Below are 26,154 nucleotides of genomic sequence, written 5' to 3'. Positions count from 1 at the left end.
TGTTAGGGTATAAAAGGATACTGTACCTAACCTGAAGCTGATTGTTGTTTCCAATCTTATGAAATTTCCTTTTTATTTCCCAGCCAAGTGTCGAGGAGGTGGGTCCAAGCTGCTCAAGTGTCACAGCCTGACAGGCCTCCTCACTCGCCCTCACTTGACTAATGTACAGAACTCAGTTCACAATTAAGGAGGAGTTTGGAGTTGAGGACAAGCAAGGAGGCATGCCAGGTTGTGGCACTTAAGCAGTTAAGCTCCGCCTCCTAGACACTTAGTGGAGAAATGTAATATCCAGCACCAGTGTTGCACTGTTTTTGAAAGCAAGCAGACATTTTTGTTTTCTCAATCTGACGAATCCTATTAATAATCATAATTATTAAAAAGAAGAAAAATAACACAACATCAGTTCTGAGATTACACCCCATTCTTACCGAAATGACCCACAAAAATATTTAACTCCCAAGTGGACTCACTTTAAGCAAAATTCTAAATGTAATTCAATGGAGATTCGATGATTTTTAAATCGATATTAATAATAACCACGATAACAACCAGAATAATCGGAATTATGTCAACGAGGTCTCCATATAGATATTGAATATTTTATTTTACACAACATAACAACACAGAAGTTGTTGTTCTGTACAGCATTTGCCTAAAATAAAGGCAACACCATGGTCACTCAAAAATAAATGCAGTCTGGTCTTTTAAAAAATATTTTTTTTAACTAATTTTCCATAATTGGTCTTTTGTTTTTTTAATATATATATTTTTAATACGTTGAAAGCTCAAAGGAATTTTTTTCCCATATGAAAGGCTTTTATTGTGAATTCAGTCTTTAACATTTTTTAATGTATTTATTTCTTCTGCTGAACCAGGAAGCCAGTCCTAAAGGAAGGGAAGGCACCGGTGCTGATTTCTAAATTTCACAACTCGCTATTTTTGTATCTTGCAATCGTTATCACCAGAGGAAAAAAAAAAGTGAACAGAAGGTGCGGGTGACCTTGACACCATCCTGTAGAAGCCAATAGGGAGACACAGACTGGAATCCCCCATTCATTTATTCTTTTTTTTTTTCAAATTTTTGAATTGATTTTTGTATTGTGCTCAAAATTCTCAAATTTGTTATTCTGTTTTTTTTATTTGTTAATTTTATTTTTAAAAGGAACTAATCACACAGTGCTTTCCAATATCCACTCTGAACTTGAAAAAGTCGCTTTTCCGCTGTCCATGTCTGAATGATCGGACTGAACCAAGATCCCGTTCATGGACATGCTCCTCTTTGACCACAGTCCGCCTGTGTTACGAGAGTTTACATAGCAATGGTACTCCATAATTTCCCCGTTTAGAGAGTACCTGCGCTTGGCTCTAGAAGTGTCTGCAGGTAACGTAAGGAACTTACTTGGCCTTGATTGTGCTCTTCTATAGGTTGGTGACCCTGTGGGATGACTAGTTAACCGAAGGGCGGTAGAGTTATTTCTATTTGTGTTTTGGGACTCCATATTTAGAACAGTTTCAGTCTGTGAGTCTGTGGGTTTTAATTGAGTTTTTCTTTTCTGCTTCAGTGAGGCAGAAGTATTAGAAGTCCAAGTTTGAGGCGAAGCAGAGGTAGTAGCGGCCGCACCTTGGCTCGAGCAGGTGTCAGAAGATGGTGCCCCGCTGTCTGTGGACTTACAGCACTGCAAGCTCTCGTCATGTCCAACCACTTGCTTGGAAGCCGACGGAGGCATGGACGCACCACAGCTTTGATTCTGAGACCCATTGGTTTGAGAATACACATTGCTGACTTTGGCCGCCTTGCTCTGTCCATTGCCATTGCAAACCTTATACCTAATCATCAAGATAATTATAAAAACGAGGACTGAGGCCACAATGATTCCCCCTATTATTATGATCATGGTACCTCCCAAGAACTGCGACTGCATAAAATGGCAACGCACGTAATCTTGCTCAGTCGTGAATTGGATGCAACCAACCACCCTTGTGGCCGTCAAGGACGTGATGCCATCGTCGTAAATTGCCAGGACGCACAGGTCGTAGACTGTTCCCGAAGCCAAGTTGTTGACACGGAACGTCTTGCTTGTTGGCGGTATCATCCTGGAAGAAGACAAAAATATTTTACGATTATTCACTAAAACAAACAAAATGAAGGAACATAATAATAATAATAATAATAATAATAATAATAATTAACATAAATCAATGTATGCTATAGGAAATTTCCAACCTACAGTTATCAGTATTACAAAAAATTTGAAAAATTGCACTTTTTTAAGCAATTGCACTTTTACAATTAAAAAAATAGTTTTTACTGCAATTTGTAAGTTTTTGATTATCAGCTTTTTGTTCTTCTTAGGAAAAATACTACATGCTTTTGTTATGATTCTAATTCTCACTTTTGGTGCCCTTTTTGGGGTCAGTTGCAGTTTTAATTCACCCAGTTAGTAGTGTTCTAACTCCATAGACCTCCTTCGTTTTATAAAAAAAAATAACAAAAAAATTTAAAAAAAAGTGCCGTGCGTTAATGTGTGTTGGTTTTTTCTTTTGCATTTAAGAGAAACCTATGAATCAATGGATCATCACATGATTTGTAATGGGTAAAGTAAAAGAGAAAAAAAAAAAAAAAGCACAAGTACTATTTACTAAGAGTGTAGTGTAGTTTTCTTGTTGGGTTTTTGTTTCCGACAGGTTTCCCATGCGTTCCTGTAGGACTTGAGCCCTGATGACGGGTACGTTAATCTGTTGATCTGGATCCTGGAAGAAGATGTTCACTGTGCAGTATATGTCTACTTCTATGGGACCCTAAGTGTGACGAAGATCACTATGGTGGTCCCTCAACATACGATGGTAATCCGTTCCAAGCGGACCATCGTTTGTTGAAACCCTCGTATGTTGAGGGATCCGAGCAATGTAAAGTATAGGACAGTGGTCTACAACCTGCAGACCTCCAGATGTTGCAAAACTACAACACCCAGCAGGCCCGGACAGCCATCGGCTGTCCGGGCATGCTGGGTTTTGTAGTTTTGCAACATCTGGAGGTCTGCAGGTTGTAGACCACTGTTAGAGGAAGCTGTACTCACCTGTCCCCGCCGCTCCGGACCGTCACCGCTCGTCACCGCTGCCCTGGATGTTGCCATCCATCACTGTCGCTGTGTCCCTGGGGTGTCCCCGTCGCTCCGGCAAGGCCTCTGCTTCCCCAGCATCCGCGCTCTCCGTCGCCGCCATCACTTCACTACGCACGCCGCTCCTATTGGATGACGGGACGGCGTGCGCAGCGACGTGATGACGACGATGGAGAGCGCCGACGATGCAGGGGATCCCGAAGAGGACGCGCCGGAGCCCCGAGGACAGGTAAGTGATCGTCAGCGGACCACACGGGGCACCGTAAACTGCTATACGGTGGCAGCTGAAGCAGTCTGCGCTGCCGGATAGCCGTTTATGCGATGGCCCCGACATACAAAAGCATCGTATGTTGATGCTGCCTTCAACATGCGATGGCCTCTGAGAGTGATCGTATGCTCAAATGATCGTATGTCGGGGCCATCGTAGGTCGGGGGGGGTCACTGTATATGACATCTATTATAAGTATACATCTGATGGACACTGCTTATTGTCAAAGAAGCCATGTATTACCACTAAATACTATTGACTTTTATGCATTCGGCTGTAGCGTTTGTGGGCAATAAAAAGGGGTATTCCGGCCTTAGACATCTTATCCCCTATCCAAAGTATAGGGGATAAGATGTCTGATTGTGGGGGTCCCGCCGCTAGGATCTGCGCAATCTCAGTTTAGCACCCGGCATTCTGTGTTGGGTGCTGCTCCCAAGACTGAGATGTGATGTCACGGCTGTCACACCCTCCCATAGATGTGAATAAAGGGGCGTGGCCATGACATCATTGGGAGCAGGGCCCTGCACAGAATGCCGGCGACTGCACGTAAATCGCGGGGGTCTCCATCGGACCCCTGCAATCAGACATCTCATGACAGGATTTCCGGATGGGTTAATTCATGTCAAGGTGGTTACGCTATAGTTAGTCATCTAGAGAAACAATAGGACTCTGAGCAAAACCACCCAAAAAACACCATGTTGACTTTACAGTGATTCTACACCAGTGGTCTCCAGTCTTTGGTTCTCCATGAACTACAACCCTCAGCATGTAAGCCGCGTCCTCCTCAGGTTAGAGACCTCAGTTCTGTATGATATGAATCTTCGCTGCCGATAAGACATTCGCAGACTCCATTTGTTGTGTGACAGATTGATTCTGAAAGGTGCGACTCTTACATAACTCAGCTTCTAAATAAAACCACTTCACACCTTCCCTGTGACGCTTCTTTTCCGGCTATACGTCTTAGAGTAACGTTCGGCTACAGATTTAGTATCCTTGGATTTTCTCTATTCCTCTTTCAGAAATTCTATCATTTTTGTGTTCTATCAAGATTCATAGCAGAAAAAGGAGATCACACCTGAGCCCTGGGGGCCTAGGGGGCTGAAGGATATCTCTGACACATAAGAAGACACCAGTGTTAGAAAATGTGCATGAGGGGGAGGGAGGGGGGTATTTGGTACCTAAAGTTACACAAATTGTATTTATTTATTTATTTTTATTTATGTTTTTTTTTATGTTTGTTCATAGCAATTATATTTTTAAGTTTAAAGAACTTAGTAGTAAAGGGTGCAGAGTGGTAGTTGAACCCCTGGACCTAATTCCTGAGGGGACACAATGGCTCATAATAAGACCCCAGTATTCTGAAAGGAACAAAACAACTTGGACTATGGGGGAAGGGACTGCTACAGATATTGCACAGGGTGCCAGGACCTTCAGGGTGGACCATAAAGATTAAGATGTTTTAAAATTTTAATGCAACCATGAAAATGTTTTATAAACAAACATGACCATATAACAATATGAAAGGTACACTTACAATAAAATAAAAAATACATTATACATAAATAAATAAAAAACAAACAAACAAACAATCAAACCAAGCATACAGACAGAGACAAAAGTGGAGCCTCCAAATCACCTGCAGTTTTTAATCCTTTAAGGGGTACTCCACTGCTAGACATCTTATCCCCTATCTTATCCCCCCTCACGATCTTGGCTGCGGCACCCCAGACATCTGGTGCACGGAGTGAACTTTGTTCGCTCCATGCTGGATGACTGGCGATGCGGGCGGAGGCTTATGACATCGGTCGGGCCCCACTCGTGATGTCATGGCCACGCCCCCTCAATTGAAGTCTATGGGAGGGGGCGTGACTAGTTATCTCTAGTAGATGAGAGAACTCTCCGCAGACATCATCATGTGATATAACAGGAGACGGACTATTACATAGAGACATGCTTCCAATATGGAGGGACACTTACTGTATACATAGTAGTGTTCAGCTGATAATGACATAAATAAACCATAATCTAATGGATGTGTACATTATATTCACTACACACAGCCGACCTTGAATGCCGGGGTTAATGTTGTGTTCTGTGGACATTTTCTATGAATGGATAATGTGTATATTGCTCTATACTGTGAGCACCTGGGAAATGTACGGTCACTGACTACATTAAGCCATCCTTGAATGTTTCTCCATTTGCTGATGACCTACATCCTACGACTACTGGGCGCTCAAGATGTAAGAAAGAAAAGGTTCTGGGAGACAGATGCAGGTAACACGTAAACTAAAAGATAAGAACCTGCGAATAACAAGCAATTATACCCAACAGATTGCGGCTCCATTCTAACAAGGTGCCACACCGGAATCTGCATAAAAGGGGAAAACAATAGGAATCGTTTCTTTTACACATTTTTTCTCTATTTTCTTTTTTCTCTATTCACATCCAAGGTAACAGTAATATTCTGCTGTTTGCTGCTTAGACTGATTCAAGGCTAATGCCAAGGTTTATGTCAAATTCTACTTTCACTCAATACCAACAGAGTGCCATATAATGGGTTAATGGTAAAGTCCCTGGTGGTCTAGGGCCGTGAACACAATGGCCCTCATTTACTTAGAAAATCGGGTTGTAAGTCTATCTTGCTTTTTTCCCCTGGTATTTATTATTATGTCGCATCCTGTTTGTCGCACGTGGGTTTTGTTGGTTTTGGTTTCCAACTCCTCTGAGTTGTCGGGAAAAAATCCACAACAATTCAACAAATTCGGGTTGGAAACCTTTATAAATATGTGGGAAAGCTCAGAAATGTCGGGTTACGCCCCTTTTTTTGGGTTTGGGAGAATCCACATCGGATCCACGTCGCATGGCGTTGCAGACTGGCCCACGATGTCGGAAAGATGTCGCAGACAAAGAACCGGACAAAACAAGTCGGGTTTAGTATAGTAAATGAGGGCCAGTATTGATAATGTCCGTAATGGTTCAGGTCAGTTAGGAGTTAGGTTGGTCCCTGGTGGTCTAGGGTGGTTAATACATTAATAGTAAAGTTAAAGAAGTACTCCGGGATAAGAAAACGCATCCACTATCCTAAGGATAGGGGATAAGTTTCAGTTCACGGGGGGTCCGACCGCTGGGGACCAAAACACGATCTCCCGTACGGGGCCCCAGCAGTCAGCGTCAAGGGAGCGTGTCTGACCACTGCATGATGTGGCGGCCGACACAACCCTTAATAAATCTCTATGGGAGAGCCAGACCCTGCATTCGGGAGTCTCCGCCTCTGCCATAGAAATGTATTGAGGGGGCGTGTCGGCCGCCGCATCATGCGGTGGTGGAAACAAGCTATTTTGACAAAGAGCCAAGGGCCCCAAACTGGAGATTGGGGAGAGCCCCCAGCGGTCAGACCCCCTGCAATCTGAAACGTATACCCTATCCGTAGGATAGGGGATATGTTTTCTTATTCCGGAGTACTCCTTTAATTAAAGTGTAAGTTCAGGGCAAAGCTGCGGCCACGGTTCACAGCGATTAATATTGCCACACGTGGCCCAGACGGGCCGCTCAGGGTCCTTGCCCAGCTACCTTCACATGCCAACATTTTCTTCACACCCAGCTCATTATGCCAAATCCGAAAGCCCAGCTAGCATTTACACTGTGTGCCCCCTTACCACTGTCCCCTCAGGGGACTCTCTCCCGCTGCTATTACCAGGGTGACAGGTAAGTCCACCGCTACTGCCCTGGAGTGTCAAAAACAAAGGTGGGAGTATCTCTACAGGAGGTAAAATAATAAGAGGAGCGGAGATCCCACCACCCCTACTCTTATACGAGAGCTGTCAGCTGCTCTTGTGCAATACTGATTTTACAATCTGCAAATACGAGGCCTTAGGCGGCCGCCTAGCTTGCCTAATAGTAGAGCCGCCTCAGGCTGTCTGAGTAGATGTGGACCTCTGCAGCATCAGCTACACTTCACACTGTGCAACTACTATAATTAAAGGGGTTATCCAGGGAAAAAGTTTTTTTTATATATCAACTGGCTCCAGAAAGTTAAACAGATTTGTAAATTACTTCTATTAAAAAATCGAAATCCCTTCAGTACTTATGAGCTGCTGAAGTTGAGTTGTTCTTTTCTGTCTAAGTGCTCTCTGATGACACGTGTCTCGGGAACCGCCCAGTTTAGAAGCAAATCCATATAGCAAACCTCTTCTACTCTGTGCAGTTCCCGAGACAAGCAGAGATGTCAGCAGAGAGCACTGTTGCCAGACAGAAAACAACAACTCAACTTCAGCAGCTGATAATTATTGAAAGGATTAAGATTTTTTTAATAGAAGTCATTTACAAATTTGTTTAACTTTCTGGAGCCAGTTGATATTAAAAAAAAAAGTTTTTTTTCCTGGAATACCCCTTTAATGCCCAGTCCCAGAAGTTACCTCTCTGTACAGCATGGGGCAGAATTCTCAGTTAGGCTGGGTTCACACTACGTTTTGTCCCATACGGGAGCGCATACGGCAGGGGGGAGCTAAAATCTCGCGCTCCCGTATGTCACCGTATGCGCTCCCGTATGCCATTCATTTCAATGAGCCGACCGGAGTGAAACGTTCGGTCCGGTCGGCTCATTTTTGCGCCGTATGCGCTTTTACAACCGGACCTAAAACTGTGGTCAACCACGGTTTTAGGTCCGGTTGTAAAAGCGCATACGGCGCAAAAATGAGCCGACCGAACGTTTCACTCCGGTCGGCTCATTGAAATGAATGACATATGGGAGCGCATACGGTGACATACGGGAGCGCAAGCTTTTAGCTCCCCCCTGCCGTATGCGCTCCCGTATGGGACAAAACGTAGTGTGAACCCAGCCTTACCATGTTTTCTAGTCAGGTTCTTTTCCACAGCCCAACATCAAATTGTTTTGGGAGGAACATAATTGCCATCATGTTTGCCAAGCACTATGACAATATCAAATCAAGAGGTAGAAGCAAGTTACCTATCAAGTTGTCAGTCTCTATTGTTCATAGCAGCTAAGTGACTAAATCAGTGTTTCCCAACCAGTGTGTCTACAGCTCTTGCAAAACTACAACTCCCAGCGTGGACTCCCCATTCCTGCACATGTATTTTTCAGGGGGACACTTGCCCGAACCTTCTCTCCTCTGACATCCAGAGTCCGTGGAGAGTCGAGAGGCCATTGTACACAGAGATCACTTTTCCCAACCAGTGTGCCTCCAGCTTTTACACAACTACAACTCCCAGCATGCCATCCCCATCAACGCATATGTATTTTGCAGGGGGGCACTTGCCCGACCCTTCTCTCCTCTGACATCCAAAATCCATGGAGAGTCGAGAGGCCATTGTTCACAAAGATCAGTTTTTCCAGCCAGTGTACCTCCAGCTGTTGCAAAACTACAACTCCCAGCATGCACTCCCCATCCCTGCACATGTATTTTTCATGGGGACACTTGCCCGAACCTTCTCTCCTCTGACATCCAGAGTCCATAGAGAGTTGAGAGGCCATTGTACACATAGATCACTTTTCCCAACCAGTGTGCCTCCAGCTTTTACACAAGTACAACTCCCAGCATGCCATCCCCATCCACGCATATGTATTTGGCAGGGGGGAACTTGCCCGACCCTTCTCTCCTCTGACATCCAGAATCCATGGAGAGTTGAGAGGCCATTGTTCACAAAGATCAGTTTTTACAGCCAGTGTACCTCCAGCTGTTGCAAAACTACAACTTCCAGCATGCCTGGACAGCCATTGGCTGTCCGGGAATGCTGGGAGTTGTAGTTTTACAACAGCTGGAGGCACGCTGGTTGTGAAACATAATTTAAAAGTCATATGGGTAAAATGAAGAATGTTACCCTCTATTTCATTCAATTGCAGAACTGTAGACCATTAGAGACAAAAAAAAAAAAAATGCAACATTGAATAAGCGAATGTAATAATCCATCCCATCAATAGGTTTACCCTGTAATCATCCCGCCTCCCCGCAGCGCTGCAGGCTCGGGTTATTTGCCTTCAGGATGATGGACTGCCTGGTATATCTGATTCTGTATTTTGCTAAGAGACAAATCGATATGCACTTCTGCGGCAGAAGTAAAAGATTACAATAACCGGAGCGCAGCTGCCTACAAGTCAGCGACTGACACATGAGAGTCCGGGGGAAGGGAACACAACGCAATTCCTTTGTCTTCTATCACATTTCAATCACATTATCTGCAGAGATCAGCAGAAAACCGCAGTCACCTCCATTAAGATATGAGGCCGAGGTTCTAGAAAGTCAGAAAGTTACAAGGTATTTCTGCACCAAGTGTCACATATATAGCGGGCTACAAAGGAGAGACATTATATATATATATATATATATATATATATATATATATATATATATATATATACATACACACCTTTTTTTTATGGCCGTAAAAGACGCACTTTTTCTTCCCCAAAACTGGGGGGAAAAAGTTGGTGCGTCTTATACGGCGAATACACATCTATCGCGGCAGTCCCTACGGCTGGGACCCGCGGCTAATACAGGACATCACCGATCGCGGTGATGCCCTGTATGAACCCTTCAGACGTGGCGATCAAAGCTGACCGCCGCGTCTGAAGGGAAAGTGACACTAACCTGGCTGCTCAGTCGGGCTGTTGGGAACCGCCACGGTGAAATTGCGGCATCCGGAACAGCTTACAGGACACCGGGAGGGACCTTACCTGCCTCCTCGGTGTCTGTTCCATGCCGGGATCACCTGCATGGCCGGCGCTCTCCTTCGACGTCATCACATCGTTGCGCACGCCGTCCCGTCATCCAATAGGAGCGGCGCGCGTAGCAACGTGATAACGGCAATGGAGAGTGTGGATCCCGGGGAAGAAGACGTCCGGAGCATCGGGGACACCACGGGGACGCGGCGACAGCAATGGAGCGACATCCAGGGCGGCGGTGACGGGTCCGGAGCGGCGGGGACACGTGAGTACTACCTCCTATCCAGTGGTCTTCAATCTGCGGACCTCCAGATGTTGCAAAACTATAAGTCCCAGCATGCCTGGACAGCCAACGGCTGTCCGGGCATTCTGGGAGTTGTAGTTTTGCAACATCTGGAGGTCCGCAGGTTGAAGATCACTGTTGGGTTCAGAATCTTTTTTTTCTAGATTTTGCACCTTTAAAATTGGGTGCGTCTTATATGCCAGTGCGTCCTATAGGGCAAAAAAAAGGTATATATATATATATATATATATATATATATATATATATATACATACATATATGTACAGGATATGTATACACAAAATGGAACTCTATTTATTTTATCTATCTATCTCATATCTATCTTTCTATCTATCTATCCCATATCTATCTATCTATCTATCTTTAACAGTGCGACAGCAAATTTTTTTTTGCATTTGGAGTGCTGCCCCATTGTTGTTCTATCTATCTATCTATTATCTATGATCAGTCTATCTACTGTATATATTTTTCTCTATCTATTTATCCGCCTCCTATCTATCTATCTATCTATCTATCTATGCAGGAGGTAGGCAGCACAACCACGTAATCCAAGAATTTCTTGGGGTGCAAGCAGAGAAATACAGTCCCAATCGCAGAGTGCATAGACAATCCAAAATACTAAATTTCCACAGCACACCCAGTATTAAAGTGCAAAAAGTGGAATCTTATTGACCCATATCAGATGTGACGTTTCAATGACATCTCGCCATGCTTGAAAGATGACGGGATGCCATCGAAATGTCACATCTGATATGGGTCAATAAAATCCCACTTTTTGCACTTTAATACTGGGTGTGCTGCGGAAATTTTGTATTTTGTATTATCTACCTATCTATCTCATATTTATCTATCTATCTATTTATCTATTTTTCTCTATCTGAGGTAGGTAGGTAGGTAGATAGATAGATAGATAGATAGATAGATATGAGATAGATAGATAGATAGATATGAGATAAATAGATAGATAGGAGGCAGATAAATAGATAGATAGAGAAAAAGAGATGGATATGATATAGATAGATGATAGATATGAGATAGATGATAGATATGAGATAAATAGATAGATAGATAGATATGAGATAGATAGATATGAGATATATATATATATATATATATATATATATATATATATATATATATATATGAGATAGATAATGAAGTTGATAAATAGATACTGTAGATACTTTCTTACAGGGTTATATTGTTGTAAGCTTCTATTTTTTTTCATGTCCTACATATTTGATCTTAGATAACGTAATAATCTTCCAGAGAGCAGGAATGACCCTTGTTTGATTTATAGAGGCTCGAGAAATACTTTATATTTATTCCCCATTATTTTCACTCTTCTAGATACCAAATCTAACAAAGAATCCTCTATACATCTGACCCGGACATTGTTACATTTTTAATGACCTCTATTTCTACCGGTCATTTAACCATCTGTGACATTTCCCATAATACATCACAAACTTCATCACCCAATGCTCAATGTTTTTTGCCCATTTTTGGCCATGGTCTATGCACCGTACCTGTAGACGAGGGAGTCATCGTATGTGCCGTTATATTGTATCTGGAACATTCGGATTCCAGGGATATTCCTTTGAAAATTGAATTTGATAAGTGCGGTGGACGACGTCGCTTCCGCCACCACCACCTTCTTATCTTGGCTCAGTTTTGTATCTCCATTGCTGCTGCTGGCATTGGAACCAGATTTTGTGGACGTGGATATATCGGATGAGCCGGGATCGTTTTCGTTAATGTGGTTCGTACTATTCACTAAGTGGGGGAGTTTGATTATGTGAAGATTGATCGTTTTTGTCGTCTCACCGGCAGGATTAGAAGCAATACATGAAAACAGACCGCCATCTTTGACTGTGGTTATAAGAATGTCTAGTGTTCCATTGTCATAGACCAAAATCCGTTTCCCGTTGGATATTAACTTTCCTTCTGGGGATATCCAATGAACTGCAGGCTCGGGGTCTCCAAGGGCTTTGCATTTTAATACTGCTCTTTGACCTTCCAGGACCTCCACGTCTGGTGTATACCTTGTGATAAGTGGTGGCTCACATAAGAAGTCTTCTTCTGTGATGGACCAGAAATAACGTCCCGAAAGGAGCGGCGGTGACGCACAAGTCTCCAGGTCGTCCTCTCTCAAAAGGCGCCTCAGCCATAGTAATTCACAATTGCAATGTAAGGGGTTTCCACCAAAACTCAATGCAAATGTGGAAGGGTTTATAATCCCTGAGGTTGCCAGCACCTGGGCTCTCTGGAACAGAGGGTCCGGGGGTAATTTTTGCAGTTTGTTGGATGTTACATCTAATCTATTTAGCTTGTGCAGGTGGGAAAACGTTCCCTTTGGGATGTGCTCGATCATGTTGTGATCCAGACTAAGAGTGTGCAGACTGACCATCTTTTCCACCGCCTCCCAAGGTATGGTCTCAAGGTTGTTGTAAGATAGATCGAGCTCCTCCAGGGCTAAAACGTCATCGAAGGCGGTGGGTGAAATTAACGTCAATTGGTTGTTGTTGAGTATCAAATGGTGGAGATTGGAAAGCCCGGTGAACATGTCATTGGTGACTTTAGTCAATCGATTGCTGTTCAAGTGCAACGCTCTTAAATTGCGCAAGTCGGCGAATGCCTGAGGCGTGATGTAGCTTATTGTATTCCTGGACAATGTCAGTTCCACCAGGCTTGTCATATTGGCAAAATCCTTCCGTTTTATATTGGTAACAAAATTATCCGCTAGCCTCAATTCTACAGTCTTTCGGTTGATGTTGGGCGGGATGAAAAGTAACCCTTTCTTATCGCACAAGGTCGCCAGATTTGGAGATAGGTTCTGACAGGCACAGCGCTTGGGACAGATCTCAGCTCTCACCGCCATGCCAATGAACAACAGATAACCGAACAGTTTTTCCATTGTAGATCAAGTTAAAAAGCCTGCGAAGAAACAGAGAGGTCTTCCATTAGTGCCATGTACATACAGCAAACATAGATTTTTATAAGAATCTTTTTTAAAGGGGTTGTCCCATTTATAAAACGTCCTAAGTCCATATGAATGCTATCGGCCCTCCCCTGTAACCCTGTAACAATTAAATGAAGGACACAGTGATATATATATACAGTTATATATATATATATATATACACAGTGGTCCCTCAAGTTACAATATTAATTGGTTCCAGGACGACCATTGTATGTTGAAACCATTGTATGTTGAAACCAGAACTCTATGGAAACCTGGTAATTGGTTCTGAAGGCACCAAAATGTCATCCAAAAATAGGAAAAAGTGAGAATTAAAGAAAAATAAGTAGATAACTAATATAGATAAAGCAAATCCTTCCATATAAAAGTAAGAAAGATCTGCTGGGAGCTGTAATCACTGTCTATGTTAGTGTTTCCCAACCAGGGTGCCTCCAGCTGTTGCAAAACTACAACTCCCAGCATGCCCGGACAGCCAAAGGCTGTCTGGGCATGCTGGGAGTTGTAGTTTTGCAACAGCTGGGGGCACCCTGCTTGGGAAACAATGGTCTATGTAGAGGACAGGAGCTTTTTCAGGGTCCTGTATAGTACATGCAATGTCCTAAAAAAGTAACATGGAGCCACCCTCACCTGGTGTACAAAGGAGCAGCTAACACTGGTACAGGTAAAGAGTACAGAACATGTAATGCCTCCCCGTACTGTAGGGGGCGCTACCAGACATCCAGTCAGTGCATGCACTTCAGTAATACAGGTAAAGAGTACAGAACATGTAATACCTCCCTGTACTGTAGGGGGCGCTACCAGACACCAGTCAGTGCATTCACTTCAGTAATACAGGTAAAGAGTACAGAACATGTAATACCTCGCTGTACTGTAGGGGGCGCTACCAGACACCAGTCAGTGCATACACTTCAGTAATACATGTAAAGAGTACAGAACATGTAATACCTCCCTGTACTGTAGGGGGCGCTACCAGACACCAGTCAGTGCATACACTTCAGTAATACAGGTAAAGAGAGCAGAACATGTAATACCTCCCTGTACTGTAGGGGGCGCTACCAGACACCAGTCAGTGCATTCACTTCAGTAATACAGGTAAAGAGTACAGAACATGTAATACCTCCCTGTACTGTAGGGGGCGCTACCAGACACCAGTCAGTGCATTCACTTCAGTAATACAGGTAAAGAGTACAGAACATGTAATACCTCCCTGTACTGTAGGGGGCGCTACCAGACACCAGTCAGTGCATACACTTCAGAAATACAGGGGTTTTACCAGTGAATGCCCATTCTGATTGGTCGTTTCTTCCGAGCCATTGACACGTTTCACAGATCTAGACTGTGTGTAACATTGTATGTTGAGTCTGATTTCAACTTACAATGGTCCAGAAAAGACCATTGTATGTTGAAACTACTGTATGTTGAGGCCATTGTTGAGGGATCACTGTATATCATTTTTTTTCTTTTAATTAAAAATGTGCCTTCTGTATGAGAAAACAAATCATAGTCTTACTTTACATCACGCCAATTGCTACGTCTTTCTTTTGACCCTTTTTTTCTATTTTTTTTTACATTTTTTAAATATCAAAACATATCAATAATACAGATATGGAACTTTTTGTATCCAATATATACCATTAAATCTAATAACAATAATAAAGAGAAAAAAAAACATAATCTGTACAAATATATCCTTCTAAATACATTTTTAATTTATTCATTTTTTTTTATTATTAGTAAGTTTGTTTTTTCTTTTTGTTTGGTTATTTGTTTCTTTCTTTCTTTGTTTATTTGTTTATCAAGGTTTGTTTTGGTACAATTTCTATGTAAGTTCCTTGACATTCAACTTGATGTTTAAATAAACCTTTTTTCTGGTAGAAGGTAGAACATTTTTCTTTGTCAATAGCAAACATTTACTGTAATGAGAAACAATTCTCAGAAAAAGAAAATTGAAATCCATTCAGTCTCCTATCAAAGCGCATAGTGTAAACCATTGTTTTTATTGTTCTACTGCATCAAAATAAAAATAAAAGATAGTGTATACAGCTCCTCTGCAGACCTATGTATCTTTATGTTTATAGACCACAAGCTTTATTACTCTGTTCCTCCATCCCCCGTCCCATATCTTACAGACAATAGAAGAGAAGGAACATTGCAGAGAGTGACACATGACTGTAGGATCTGAGGTTTTGGCATCTCTAGTTATGGAGATACATAATAAACATCAAACACATTTTACAATTTTTTAAACACATTGACATAATAAGAAATTGGGTTGCAAAAGTGGACTTAGAGTTAAATGGGTACTTTTTAACTTAAAAAAAAAAAAAAAAAAAAAATCTAAGTCCTTCCAGTACTTTTTAGGGGTTGTATACTACCGAAGAAATGCTTTTCTTTTTGGATTTCTCTTCTGTCACCACCACAGTGCTCTCTGCTGACCTCTGCTGTCCATGTTAGGAACTGTCCAGAGTAGGAGAAAATCCCCATAGCAAATATAGTAGGCTGCTCTGGACAGTTCCTAAAATGGATAGCAGAGGTCAGCAGAGAGCATTGTGGCCATGACAGAGGGGAAATCCAAAAAGAAAAGCATTTCCTCTGTAGTGTACAGCCCCTAAAAAGTACTGGAAGGATTAAGATTTTTTTTTATAGAAGTAATTTACAAATCTTGTTGGCACCAGTTGATAAAAAAAAAAAAAAAAAAGTTTTCCACGGGAGTACCCCTTTAAGCCATTATGTTAATCCAGAGCCTTGAGAACACAAATAATTTTTAATTGTTTCTCACACTTAGATGGTCACTGTCAGAATCAAAATCTTTTTATATATTGTACATCTAAGCAAAACATTATCCTTCCTAATAGTTATCTCCTTTTTATAGAAATCATGGCTTATAAAAAAAAGACCACTAGGGGTCCCCGTACCATCTAGAACATAATCCTGTCCGGATGCCGCATTATCTTTGGCCCAGTTGAAGCACAGGCCAGGACAAAATCCAGGAAGTGAGGGCAGGACTAGCGCTTCTCTGTGCTCACTCCTGTCCTATCAGACTGCAGCATGAAAACAGAGAGGAGGGGGTTACAGAGCAGCCTGCAGTGATTGGATGAAGAGACCCAGCACAGCAGACTCAGAGAGAAAGTGAATGCATGGTGAGTGAGGGTGGGCTCAGTGCTTGCCTTGGACATGCCCCTGAGATGTGGATGTCAGAATGAGTGAGCAGCAGAACAGAGGAATTTGTGAGCCAAATACAGAAGCTAGCCATATAAAAAAGATGTAAAGCATCTGCATGATCTAATAAGTAACATATAGAAGCACAAGCAGCAGTCACTTTAGTTTTGAATTCCAGTGCAAGACCCAGTGCCTTAAAGGGGTTATCCAGGAAAAAACTGGCTCCAGAAAGTTAAACAGATTTGTAAATTACTTCTATTAAAAAATCTTAATCCTTCCAGTACTTATGAAGTTGAGTCGTTCTTTCCTGTCTAAGTGCTCTCGGATGACACGTGTCTCGGGAACCTCCCAGTTTAGAAGAAAATCCCCATAGCAAACCTCTTCTAAACCGGGCGGTTCCCGAGACACGTGTCATCAGAGAGCACTTAGACAGAAAAGAACAACTCAACTTCAGAAGCTCATAAGTACTGAAAGGATTAAGATTTTTTAATAGAAGTAATTTACAAATCTGTTTAACTTTCTGGAGCCAGTTGATATATAAAAAAAAAATTTTCCTGGAATACCCCTTTAAAATCACATTGCGCTGGATCTTGCTCTGGCTATGGGTGCTATGTAGACAGAACAAGAAGCTCCTTCTCCTAATGCACACTTACGACCAGCGGGGAGTGGGGTAAGTAGGCTCTGGGGAAGGAATGTCAGTGTTGAGTTCACAACTAAAGTGATTTAGAAATATTACTGTTGTGCTCAGTGCTGTACTGATCTTTGTTTTTATGAAAGTGCTATTAAAAACTTTAAAAAAAAAGTTTTTAATCTAATGGAGTGTGAGTGTTCAGACACTGACCAATCACAAGAATGAGCTTAGAGAAGTGCATGGCAAACGCATTTTCTCCCGGCTTTGTGCCACATGACCGGGACAGTCTCATGATATAAGTCTATTGGACAATATAGGTTCCACGCACGGAAAGTGAAGAGAGAAGCGATCGACACTTTGTTCTAGTGATTGGTCAGGGGCCCGAACTCCTAGACCCTGTCTTATGAAAGCGTTCAACATGTCTCTAGGACAGTGTTTTTCCCGGTCATTGTGCCTCCAGTTGTTGCAAAACTGCAACTCCCAGCATGCACTCCCCATCCCGGCTCATGTATTTTACAGGGGGACACTTGCCCGACCCTTCTCTCCTCTGACATCCAGAGTCCATGGAGAGTCGAGAGGTCATTGTATGCATGGATCGGTTTTCTCTGCCAGTGTACCTCCAACTGTTGCAAAACTACAACTCCCAGCATGTACTCCATATCCCCACACATGTATTATGCAGGGGGGCACTTGCCCAACCCTTCTCTCCTCTGACATCCAGAGTCCATGGAGAGTTGACAGTCCATTGTACACACAGATCAGTTTTCCAAGCCAGTGTGCCTCCAACTGTTGAAAAACTACAACTCCCAGCATGCCCGGACAGCCGTTGGCTGTCCGAGCATGCTGGGAGTTGTATTTTTGCAACAGCTGGAGGCACCCTGGTTGGAATGCACAGGACTGTACAGCCAGAAGAGAAGGGTTTAACTTTCATGATAAAAAGCATAAAGCTTAGTTCACATTACGGAATTTTCAGACAGTCCATCCGAAGATTCCAAGTGCACCCAGAGCCGACTGAATCAGCGAGCGGAATCTTATAGGGGGAGATTTATCAAAATCTGTGCAGAGGAAAACTAGCCCAGTTGATCATAGCAACCAATCAGCTCGCTTCTTTCATTTTTATGAAGGCCTGTGAAAAATGAAAGAAGCGATCTGATTGGTTGCTATGGGCAACTTGGCAAGTTTTCCTCTGCACAGATTTTGATAAATCTCCCCCATAGTGTGCACTCTGCAGTGCAATCCCATTGCCAGCAATGGGATTCTGCTGCACTGGAATTTCCATCTGAAATTCCTAAGTTAAAAACCAGATGGAAATTCCATAGTGTAAACCAAGCCTCAACTGGCTCCAGAAAGTTCAACAGATTTGCAAATTACTTCTATTAAAAAATCTTAATCCTTTCAGTACTTATGAGCTTCTGAAGTTAAGGTTGTTCTTTTCTGTCTAAATCCTCTCTGATGACACCTGTCTCGGGAAACGCCCAGTTTAGAAGCAAATCCCCATAGCAAACCTCTTCTAAACTGGGCGTTTCCCGAGACAGGTGTCATCAGAGAGGATTTAGACAGAAAAGAACAACCTTAACTTCAGAAGCTCATAAGTACTGAAAGGATTAAGATGTTTTAATAGAAGTAATTTACAAATCTGTTTATCTTTCTGGAGCCAGTTGATATATAAGAGGAATTTACTCGAGTATTTCCTCCTGAATTCTCCACTTAGGAATAATAAACATCTGCTTTGCCATTGACTTCAATGTATTTTACTCTGCACTGTTCACACTGCGTAAATTCTGCTCGCGGAATTCCGCCGCAGAATTCCGTTCCGCTAGAAGAAAGAACATGTTCATTCTTCTTGCGAAAGACGTGAGCAGAAGTCCATTGAAGTCAATTGTAAAAATAAAAATTTCCGCATGGAAATCGTTTCCGCACAGAAATATGTACGAAAATATGTACGAATATGTACGAAATTCCACACGAAAAAAAAAAAAATTATAAATAAAAAGGGAAATTCCAATTGGTGGTTGTAGTCCAGCAAAAAATAAAAAATAAAAACTGTTTCCTCCTATATTCCATGCAAAAAATTTGTCTGGAATCCCGTGTTAATTTCACGTGATTTTCATGCTAAAATAAGCAAAATTTGCACAAATTTCAAGCAAAAAAAAACCCGTAAGTTCCTCTACCCTTAGCCCCCCTTTTGCTACCAGGTAGAAAGCAAATACAAGATAAATATCTGTAAGTGGCCATGTCCATTCTCCTTTCAGTTTTTGCTAGCGCACCCCCCCCCCCATCCCCGCCATTGAGTCGAATAATTATATTTAATTGCTTATATCCTACAGTTCCAACGTTTTTGCATCAATAGATCGGACTTTGCTGCATTGTGCGGCCCTCTTTATATTTTCTAAACTGAAAGGGTAAGTAATGAAAACCTTTCTACGAGGAAACAATGTCTGACTGATCTGTGTCACAATGAGACATCACACACCGACAAATTGTGGGTTAGAAATATAGATAGAAATAATCAGGAGTGAAGTGTGAAAGCCGGGCCGGCGGGGAGGCTGTTCTAGTCAATTAAATCATTAATCTTAATGGGGGACAATTATATTGGGGAGGGGGGAGGAGGCGTCCACTACAGACTCTTCCAGGAAAACAATGTTTCTCAGGGAAGAATTTTGATACATGTAACAGGTAGCAATTCACATTAAAGGATCGGCTTTGTCCAGACGGAGAGTAAATAAGTATAGAGAAAGGCAGCATTACAATTTGGGCATATCGAGGCAATTTGTCTATAGTCTTGCACTTTTTGAAGAATTACCATATAGCAGTATTTCGGTAGTTTATGCTTTATTTCCAGATTAGTAGACTAGAGAGTACGCTAGAGAGCTTTTCACCACTGAGTGACAGTGCTGTCCTCCCTATGAACTGCAGGAGCATTGGACCAATCAGTGCTGGGTACAGTGATCAAACTTTCCGGGGAGCGAAATTTAAAGGGGTATTCCAGGATTTTTTTTTTTTTTTGACTATGCTACAGGGGCTGTAAAGTTAGTGTAGTTCATAATATAGTGTCTGTACCTGTGTGTGACGGTTTTCTCGCAATCTTCTGTGATTTTCACCCCAATATTTATTTTTAACACCATACAAAATGACTGTTGTCTCAGATTTTTCCCAGCTTGCAATGCGGCCGAGACCTGACTCACTAGTCAGCTGATGACAGGGAGCTTGTCTGCTTCAATGGGTGGAGGGATCAATCTGCAACTAATGCAACAGCTGTAGGCACACTGATTGAAAACCACATTGATTTGAATGGATACAGTTCATTTATGTTTCAATGGATGGGGTGGCTGAGGTGTGGGAGGGAGGAAAATGGAATTGTGGGACTTGTAGTCAAAAACAGAAAAGTAAAACAGGAAATACTAGTTCACAAACAGCTAGCCACAGTGTTATGGTAATCTCACAATATAGCCATTTAGCCCCAAGACAAGCGCAGATCCTTCCTAAGCATGTCCTTTACTGTCTGCCAGGTATGTACTAAAATCACCTTATGGTGGATAACCCCTTTAAACCCTGCAGTGGCCATAATGTTAATTTTTTTTCCCCCGTGATTGTGGCTCATATCCCTCTCACCAGCTTTTTCCTTGCTCGTTTGTTCTTCCAATCTGACCATTGTTTTTTAGCCTGACTACTCCCTTGCCTGCAGCTCATGTACCTTGTTGCTTCTCCGGGTTCTGACACTGATCTGCCTGGCTTGATTTGTTTGTTTCCTGACCTTCTTCCTGGTTATTGGCATCTGGCTTATTCCCTGCTTTATGCTTTTGTTTCCTGATTAGGCTCCTGATATGTCTGACAGTTACCATTTGGATTATTTTATCATACTACACCCAACATTTGCCCATGGTAGGGAACGTCACCCAGTTGGTGGTCCCTCACCTAAGGTGGAAAATCAAGTAGACAGGGACAGGGGTTTGTGGCAAGCTCAGTTTGCAATCTTCCCTGTCCATTGTGCATTGTGACAATTATTTCTTATTTTTGCAGTACCCTGAGACTTTTCTAAAAAAAAAAAAAAAAAAAAGGAAAGAAATAAATTCCCCTCAAAGCTAAGATTTTAAGTAAATTCACTGTATATGTACTTAACACTGCGTTTAACACATCACCTATGAGGATATCAGACATCAGACCAGTGTTTCCCAATCAGGGTATGCTGGGAGTTGTAGTTTTGCAACAGCTGGAGGCACCCTGGTTGGGAAACACTGCATCAGATTTTAGAGTCCCCAGAACATTGTGATTTCCCTTTCACTAGAAGTTTTTAGACCAAACTTTTATCCATGGCAACACAGTGCCGTCAAATGATACTCTTACTTTACAGTCTGTCTGCATTTCATTCTGCATTTTTAATTGATGCCAATTATTAAGAATCTGTAACGAATAATTACAGTCAAACAGACTTCAGAATGTCCTAGCCGTGAAGTCACTCGCTGATTCACAAGCTGGTTATATCTTACAGGCTTGTCGTCAAATAGATCCAAATGTTCAAATGATTCTAATTATTGTAACATTAAGATTAGGGATGAGCAAATCGAATCTGACAAATCCGAATTCGTTACGAATTTCAGGAGAAATTTGATTCGGAATGAATGCGAATATCGCCCCGATTTGATCGTGCAAATCGCTTAATTAAACTCCATTTAGTGCGGTCCAGGCTCCAGGGCATCTAAAATGGCGGATCCACATGTGAGGACATGGGGCAAGAAATCCTGGGAAGGTGGGAACAAGTGAAGGTGGGATGACCCTGAATCATATGCAGGATGCAGCCTATCAGCAGCCAGTCACCCTGTGATGTCACAGCCCTATATAATCGGCAGCCATCTTGTGCCCAGTCACATCAGCCTTCTATTACAGAGAGACGGACAGAGAGAGAGGGACAGAGAGCAGTGTTTTGCACAGAAAAGCATTTTTAAAGCAGCGATTGACCTCAAGCCCAAATCCAGCCTAGAAGCACTGATAGGGAAGGAAGTGATATTGAAAGGCTAATAGTAGCCAGCCAGTTAGGGTGAGCAGAGCACTAAAAGCATATTGCCCTCTATTAAGTGTAACCTTAACATACATCTAAGTGGTGTACCATTATGTTCCTGTTAAATTCTTAAGGGCCTAGATACTGTGAATGCTGATGTTGTAGACAAATACTGTTTAAACGTAGTGGAGCATATTGTACTCCCTTCATATACGTGCCAGAGAAGTGCCAGGACATGCACAGAGGAGGGGCAGATGCCTAAATTCATCAGGCAGAGGTCGCAGTAGACTAGGGACGAGTGGCAGCAGGAGTCGCAGCGAGAGGCCTGAGCTACCGGTATCAGCTGGCGGTTGTGTCTTGACCAGCAGTAGTAGAAAATAAATCCGGGCACTCACTATATCTTCTGCCAAGTGTTATGTGTTTATTGAAACACAGTGCAAGTACAAGTTGACGCGTTTCGGCCAAAGTCTTTATCAGACTGACAACATGTCATGCCATGTCAGTCTGATAAAGGCTTTGGCCAAAATGTGTCAACTTGTACTTGCACTGTGTTTCAATAAACACATAACACTTGACAGAAGATATAGTGACACTGCTCCTGAAGCAGACACTGTTGAGGAACCTGAGGAGGACATCAGTGACGTGCAGACATAACTTGATGATGATGAAGCCGATCACACTTGGGAGCTGGGTGCAGAAGCGGCTTCATCATCATCAGGAGAAGAGAGTTGCAGGTTGCCCATGAGCATCCGGAGAAGGTTCACATAGCCACATGCAAGATGCAAGATGTGTTGGCAGAAGGTGAAGCGTAGCAAGGGTCCCAATGTTGGCACCATTGCCCTGCGTCAACATATGCAGCGTCACCATAAAGCCGCATGGGAGAACCGTGGATCCGATGTGGTGGTCCAGCCTGCTGCATCACCCAGTGCCACGCTGTTCCCTCTTTCAGCCAGCCAAGACTACACCACCTCAGCCAAAGGGATCTGTGTGTCATACCCATCTTCTGTCACTCCAGATGCTTCTGCTCCTCCTATGTTTGGTCAGTCATTCTGCCAGCAATCCACTGGCGAAGCCATGTCCAAGAGACAACAGTATGCGCCCACTCATCTAATGGCGCAGAAGCTGAATGTGCTCCTGTCCAAGTTGCTGGTGCTGCAGTCCCTCCCTTTTCAAGTGGTGGACTCTGAACCTTTCAGAGAACTTATGGCTTGTGCCGAGCCGGGGTGGAGAGTGTCAAGCCGTCATTTCTTTGCGAAGAAGGCAGTACCAACCCTACACAATTTTGTGGAACAGAAGGTGGGCCCCCCACATTAGGTTGGCAGTATAGTTCCCCCCCATATACGGTTGTAGTTCCCCCACATTAGGTTCGCAGTATAGTTCCCCCCCATATACGGTTGTAGTTCCCCCACATTAGGTTGGCAGTATAGTTCCCCCACAGACATACAGCATTCAGCCATATACAGTGTTTTGCTGTAGGCTATATGTTTGTGTACTGCCCCACTTCAGTGCTCCATCCACTGCTCCTCCGGTAATGGGTCACGATCTACTGCTATGGCTTATAGGCCATAGCATTAGGTCCCGGGACCAGAGGAAAGGTGGTCGGAACACTGAAGCTGACATGCCGCTGTTAATTTACCATGCCGGCCAGCGCGCATCCTCCTCCTCGATGCTCCAATGCTCCGCTCCTCTGTTCTTATGGCGCACGCACGGGACATCAGTGGTGTCCCTGCGTGCACTACCTCCCAGCGGCCCCTGCATTTTTTAAGTTAACACGGTGCCACAGAAAGTTAATCGGGACATCCTTGTGTCCCAAAAAGATCTTTTGGGGCACAGGGATGTCCCAAATGTGACAGGGGGCCCCCTGCGGGCTGCTCAGTGGCGGATCCTCCCACCCCATGGATCGGCCATTGAGCAGCCTGCATGGGGCCCTGGGGGATTGGGGCCCTGGACAATTACCCAGTTTGCCCCGCCTTAACTCCGGCCCTGCCCCCAACGGTTTCAATGGACCATGTGTTGTTCCCTTCCCCCTTTTAGAGGTTTTGAATCGCATCAATACTTGGTGGTGTAGGTGGCACATGGTGTTTTTTTATTTATTTATTTATATAGTGCCTACAGATTCCGCAGCGCTTATTTTTTGCACACCTTTCCTTTTGTTGCATTTAAAAAAATGCAGGTACATTAAGAATTTTATTAAAAGTTAAGTTTTATGTTATGCATATCCTCAATACATACTTGTGCACACTAACACTTTTACAAAAGAGACCATTTTCTTCTGCCTACCTGCCTCAGCTACTATTCTGATCCTGCCACCCGCCTGATGCCACACATCTGATGCCAAGTTCTCCTTTTTTTCACTCACCTTCGTCACCGGGTACTGGTTTTGCCACCCACCACACCACTCTGTCACCAGGTCACTTTCAGGACTCTGATGCTGCTGATGCCACCTCCAGGCTGTCTCATTCTGCCACCATATGTTCTCCTAATGCTGATGCCACCTCCAGGCTGTGTCATTCAGCTACTATATGGTTTCCTCATTCTGCCGCCAACTCCAGGCTGTCATTCAGCCACTATATGGTCTTCTCATGCTGCCGCCAACTACAGGCTGTGTCATTCAGCCACTATATGGTCTCCTCATGCTTCTGCCACCTCCAGGCTGTGTCACTGTACTGCCATGTGGTCTCTTCATGCTATTGGGACAATAACTAAAGCTTTTTAGGTTCATCTATTTGAAACCTTCAATTTAAATGTTAAAAAATATCTTTAATCTTTTCAATTGTGAGGCCCTATGGTCTCGTCATGCTGTTACCACCTCCAGGATGGGTCATTCAGCCACTATATGGTCTCTTCATTCTGTCGCCACCTCCACGCTGTGTCATTCAGCCACTATATGGTGTCCTCATGCTGCCAACACCTCCACCGCTGTGTCATTCAGCCGCTCCTCATACTGATGCCACCTCCAGGCTCTGTCATTGTGCCACTCTGCAACAGTTATTCTAATAGTGACACCTCTGTGATGTCCCAGTACGGGATGATGTGGCCCCGTACTGTCCTCCTGCCCTGTCAGGCAGATTCCCTGCATGTCCCCAGGGCTCCCCTGCAGCAAACCCCCATTATGTATATAGGTTTGCCTCATTTAATGTACTGTTGCTTTAATGTTTGTACCACATGATTGTTACCCAGAGGGCTCCAGTGACCAGGTGACCCTCCCAAGTGACCTATGGGCTCCTTGCACAGCCCCCCTACATAACCATGGGGAGGGGCTGCAATTTCTCTCTTAGCACATTGCTACTTCTGCTGAGGTCCAGTCTCAGTGTCTGTGTCCAGAGCATTGGAGACCTCAAGCCTAAAGTCCTGCAGCCACAAGTCGGTCATCAGTAAGTCAAGTCATCTTATTGTCAGTTACCATCTCTGTCAAGTCAAGTCCATGTGTAATCACCGTGGCCTGCACTAAAGTCAGTCTAACTACTGCAAGTCCCAGCAAGCCTGCGAGGTCCCCCTGTGTCACTGGTCACCTCCCTGGGATATTTGGCTGTACTGAAAAGACTATAACACCTGTCTTGCCTGAGTAAAGCTGCCTTTATCCTTAATCTGACGTTGGTGTCTTCATTGCCCCTACCTAACCCAGGATCAGCGGTATTACCTTCGGGTGGTTAAGGCTAAACCACGCCCTGGCATCACGACAAGAAGGGGTTAATACCATCCGTCCCTTGGGTCATAACATCTGCCCTTCTGTATGTCATACTGAATAGCAGTATTATTTAACTACCCCAGCACACTCCCTATGCGTGTTACAGCAAGGCAAAGTGTTCTACACCCCTATTGAGTTTCTCTGTAGGCCAGAAATAGCCATTTTTAATACAGATTTGCAGCAAATACATTTGAACCCAACCAAATTTTTTCGGTGAATCGGCCGAATCAAATTTTTCAAAGATCCGCTCATCTCTAATTAAGATTATTAAAATGTAATACCATCAAAGACTATTGAGTTACCTGTGTATCTTGATGACAATGT

General features: G+C 43.3%; 1 protein-coding gene across 3 annotated transcripts in view; it reads right to left on the bottom strand.

Moving 5' to 3' along the window:
• Positions 1-550: 550 nt before the first annotated feature.
• Positions 551-26,154, bottom strand: part of LRFN5 (leucine rich repeat and fibronectin type III domain containing 5) — a 246,301-nt gene continuing 220,697 nt past the window's right edge. For all 3 annotated transcript variants that reach the window (XM_056544986.1, XM_056544985.1, XM_056544987.1), the window contains 2 exons: positions 11,903-13,310; positions 551-2,094 (listed from right to left, as the gene is read on the bottom strand). In XM_056544986.1, coding sequence (XP_056400961.1) covers positions 1,170-2,094; positions 11,903-13,290 — 2,313 coding nt within the window. In that variant the 5' untranslated portion in view covers positions 13,291-13,310 and the 3' untranslated portion in view covers positions 551-1,169. The remainder of the gene's footprint in view (positions 2,095-11,902; positions 13,311-26,154) is intronic.

This window comes from Hyla sarda, chromosome 11 (genome assembly GCF_029499605.1).
Source record: "Hyla sarda isolate aHylSar1 chromosome 11, aHylSar1.hap1, whole genome shotgun sequence".
NCBI lineage: Eukaryota > Metazoa > Chordata > Amphibia > Anura > Hylidae > Hyla > Hyla sarda.
Note: the sequence above shows the minus strand (reverse complement) of the source record. Positions and strands in the feature narration are given on the sequence as shown.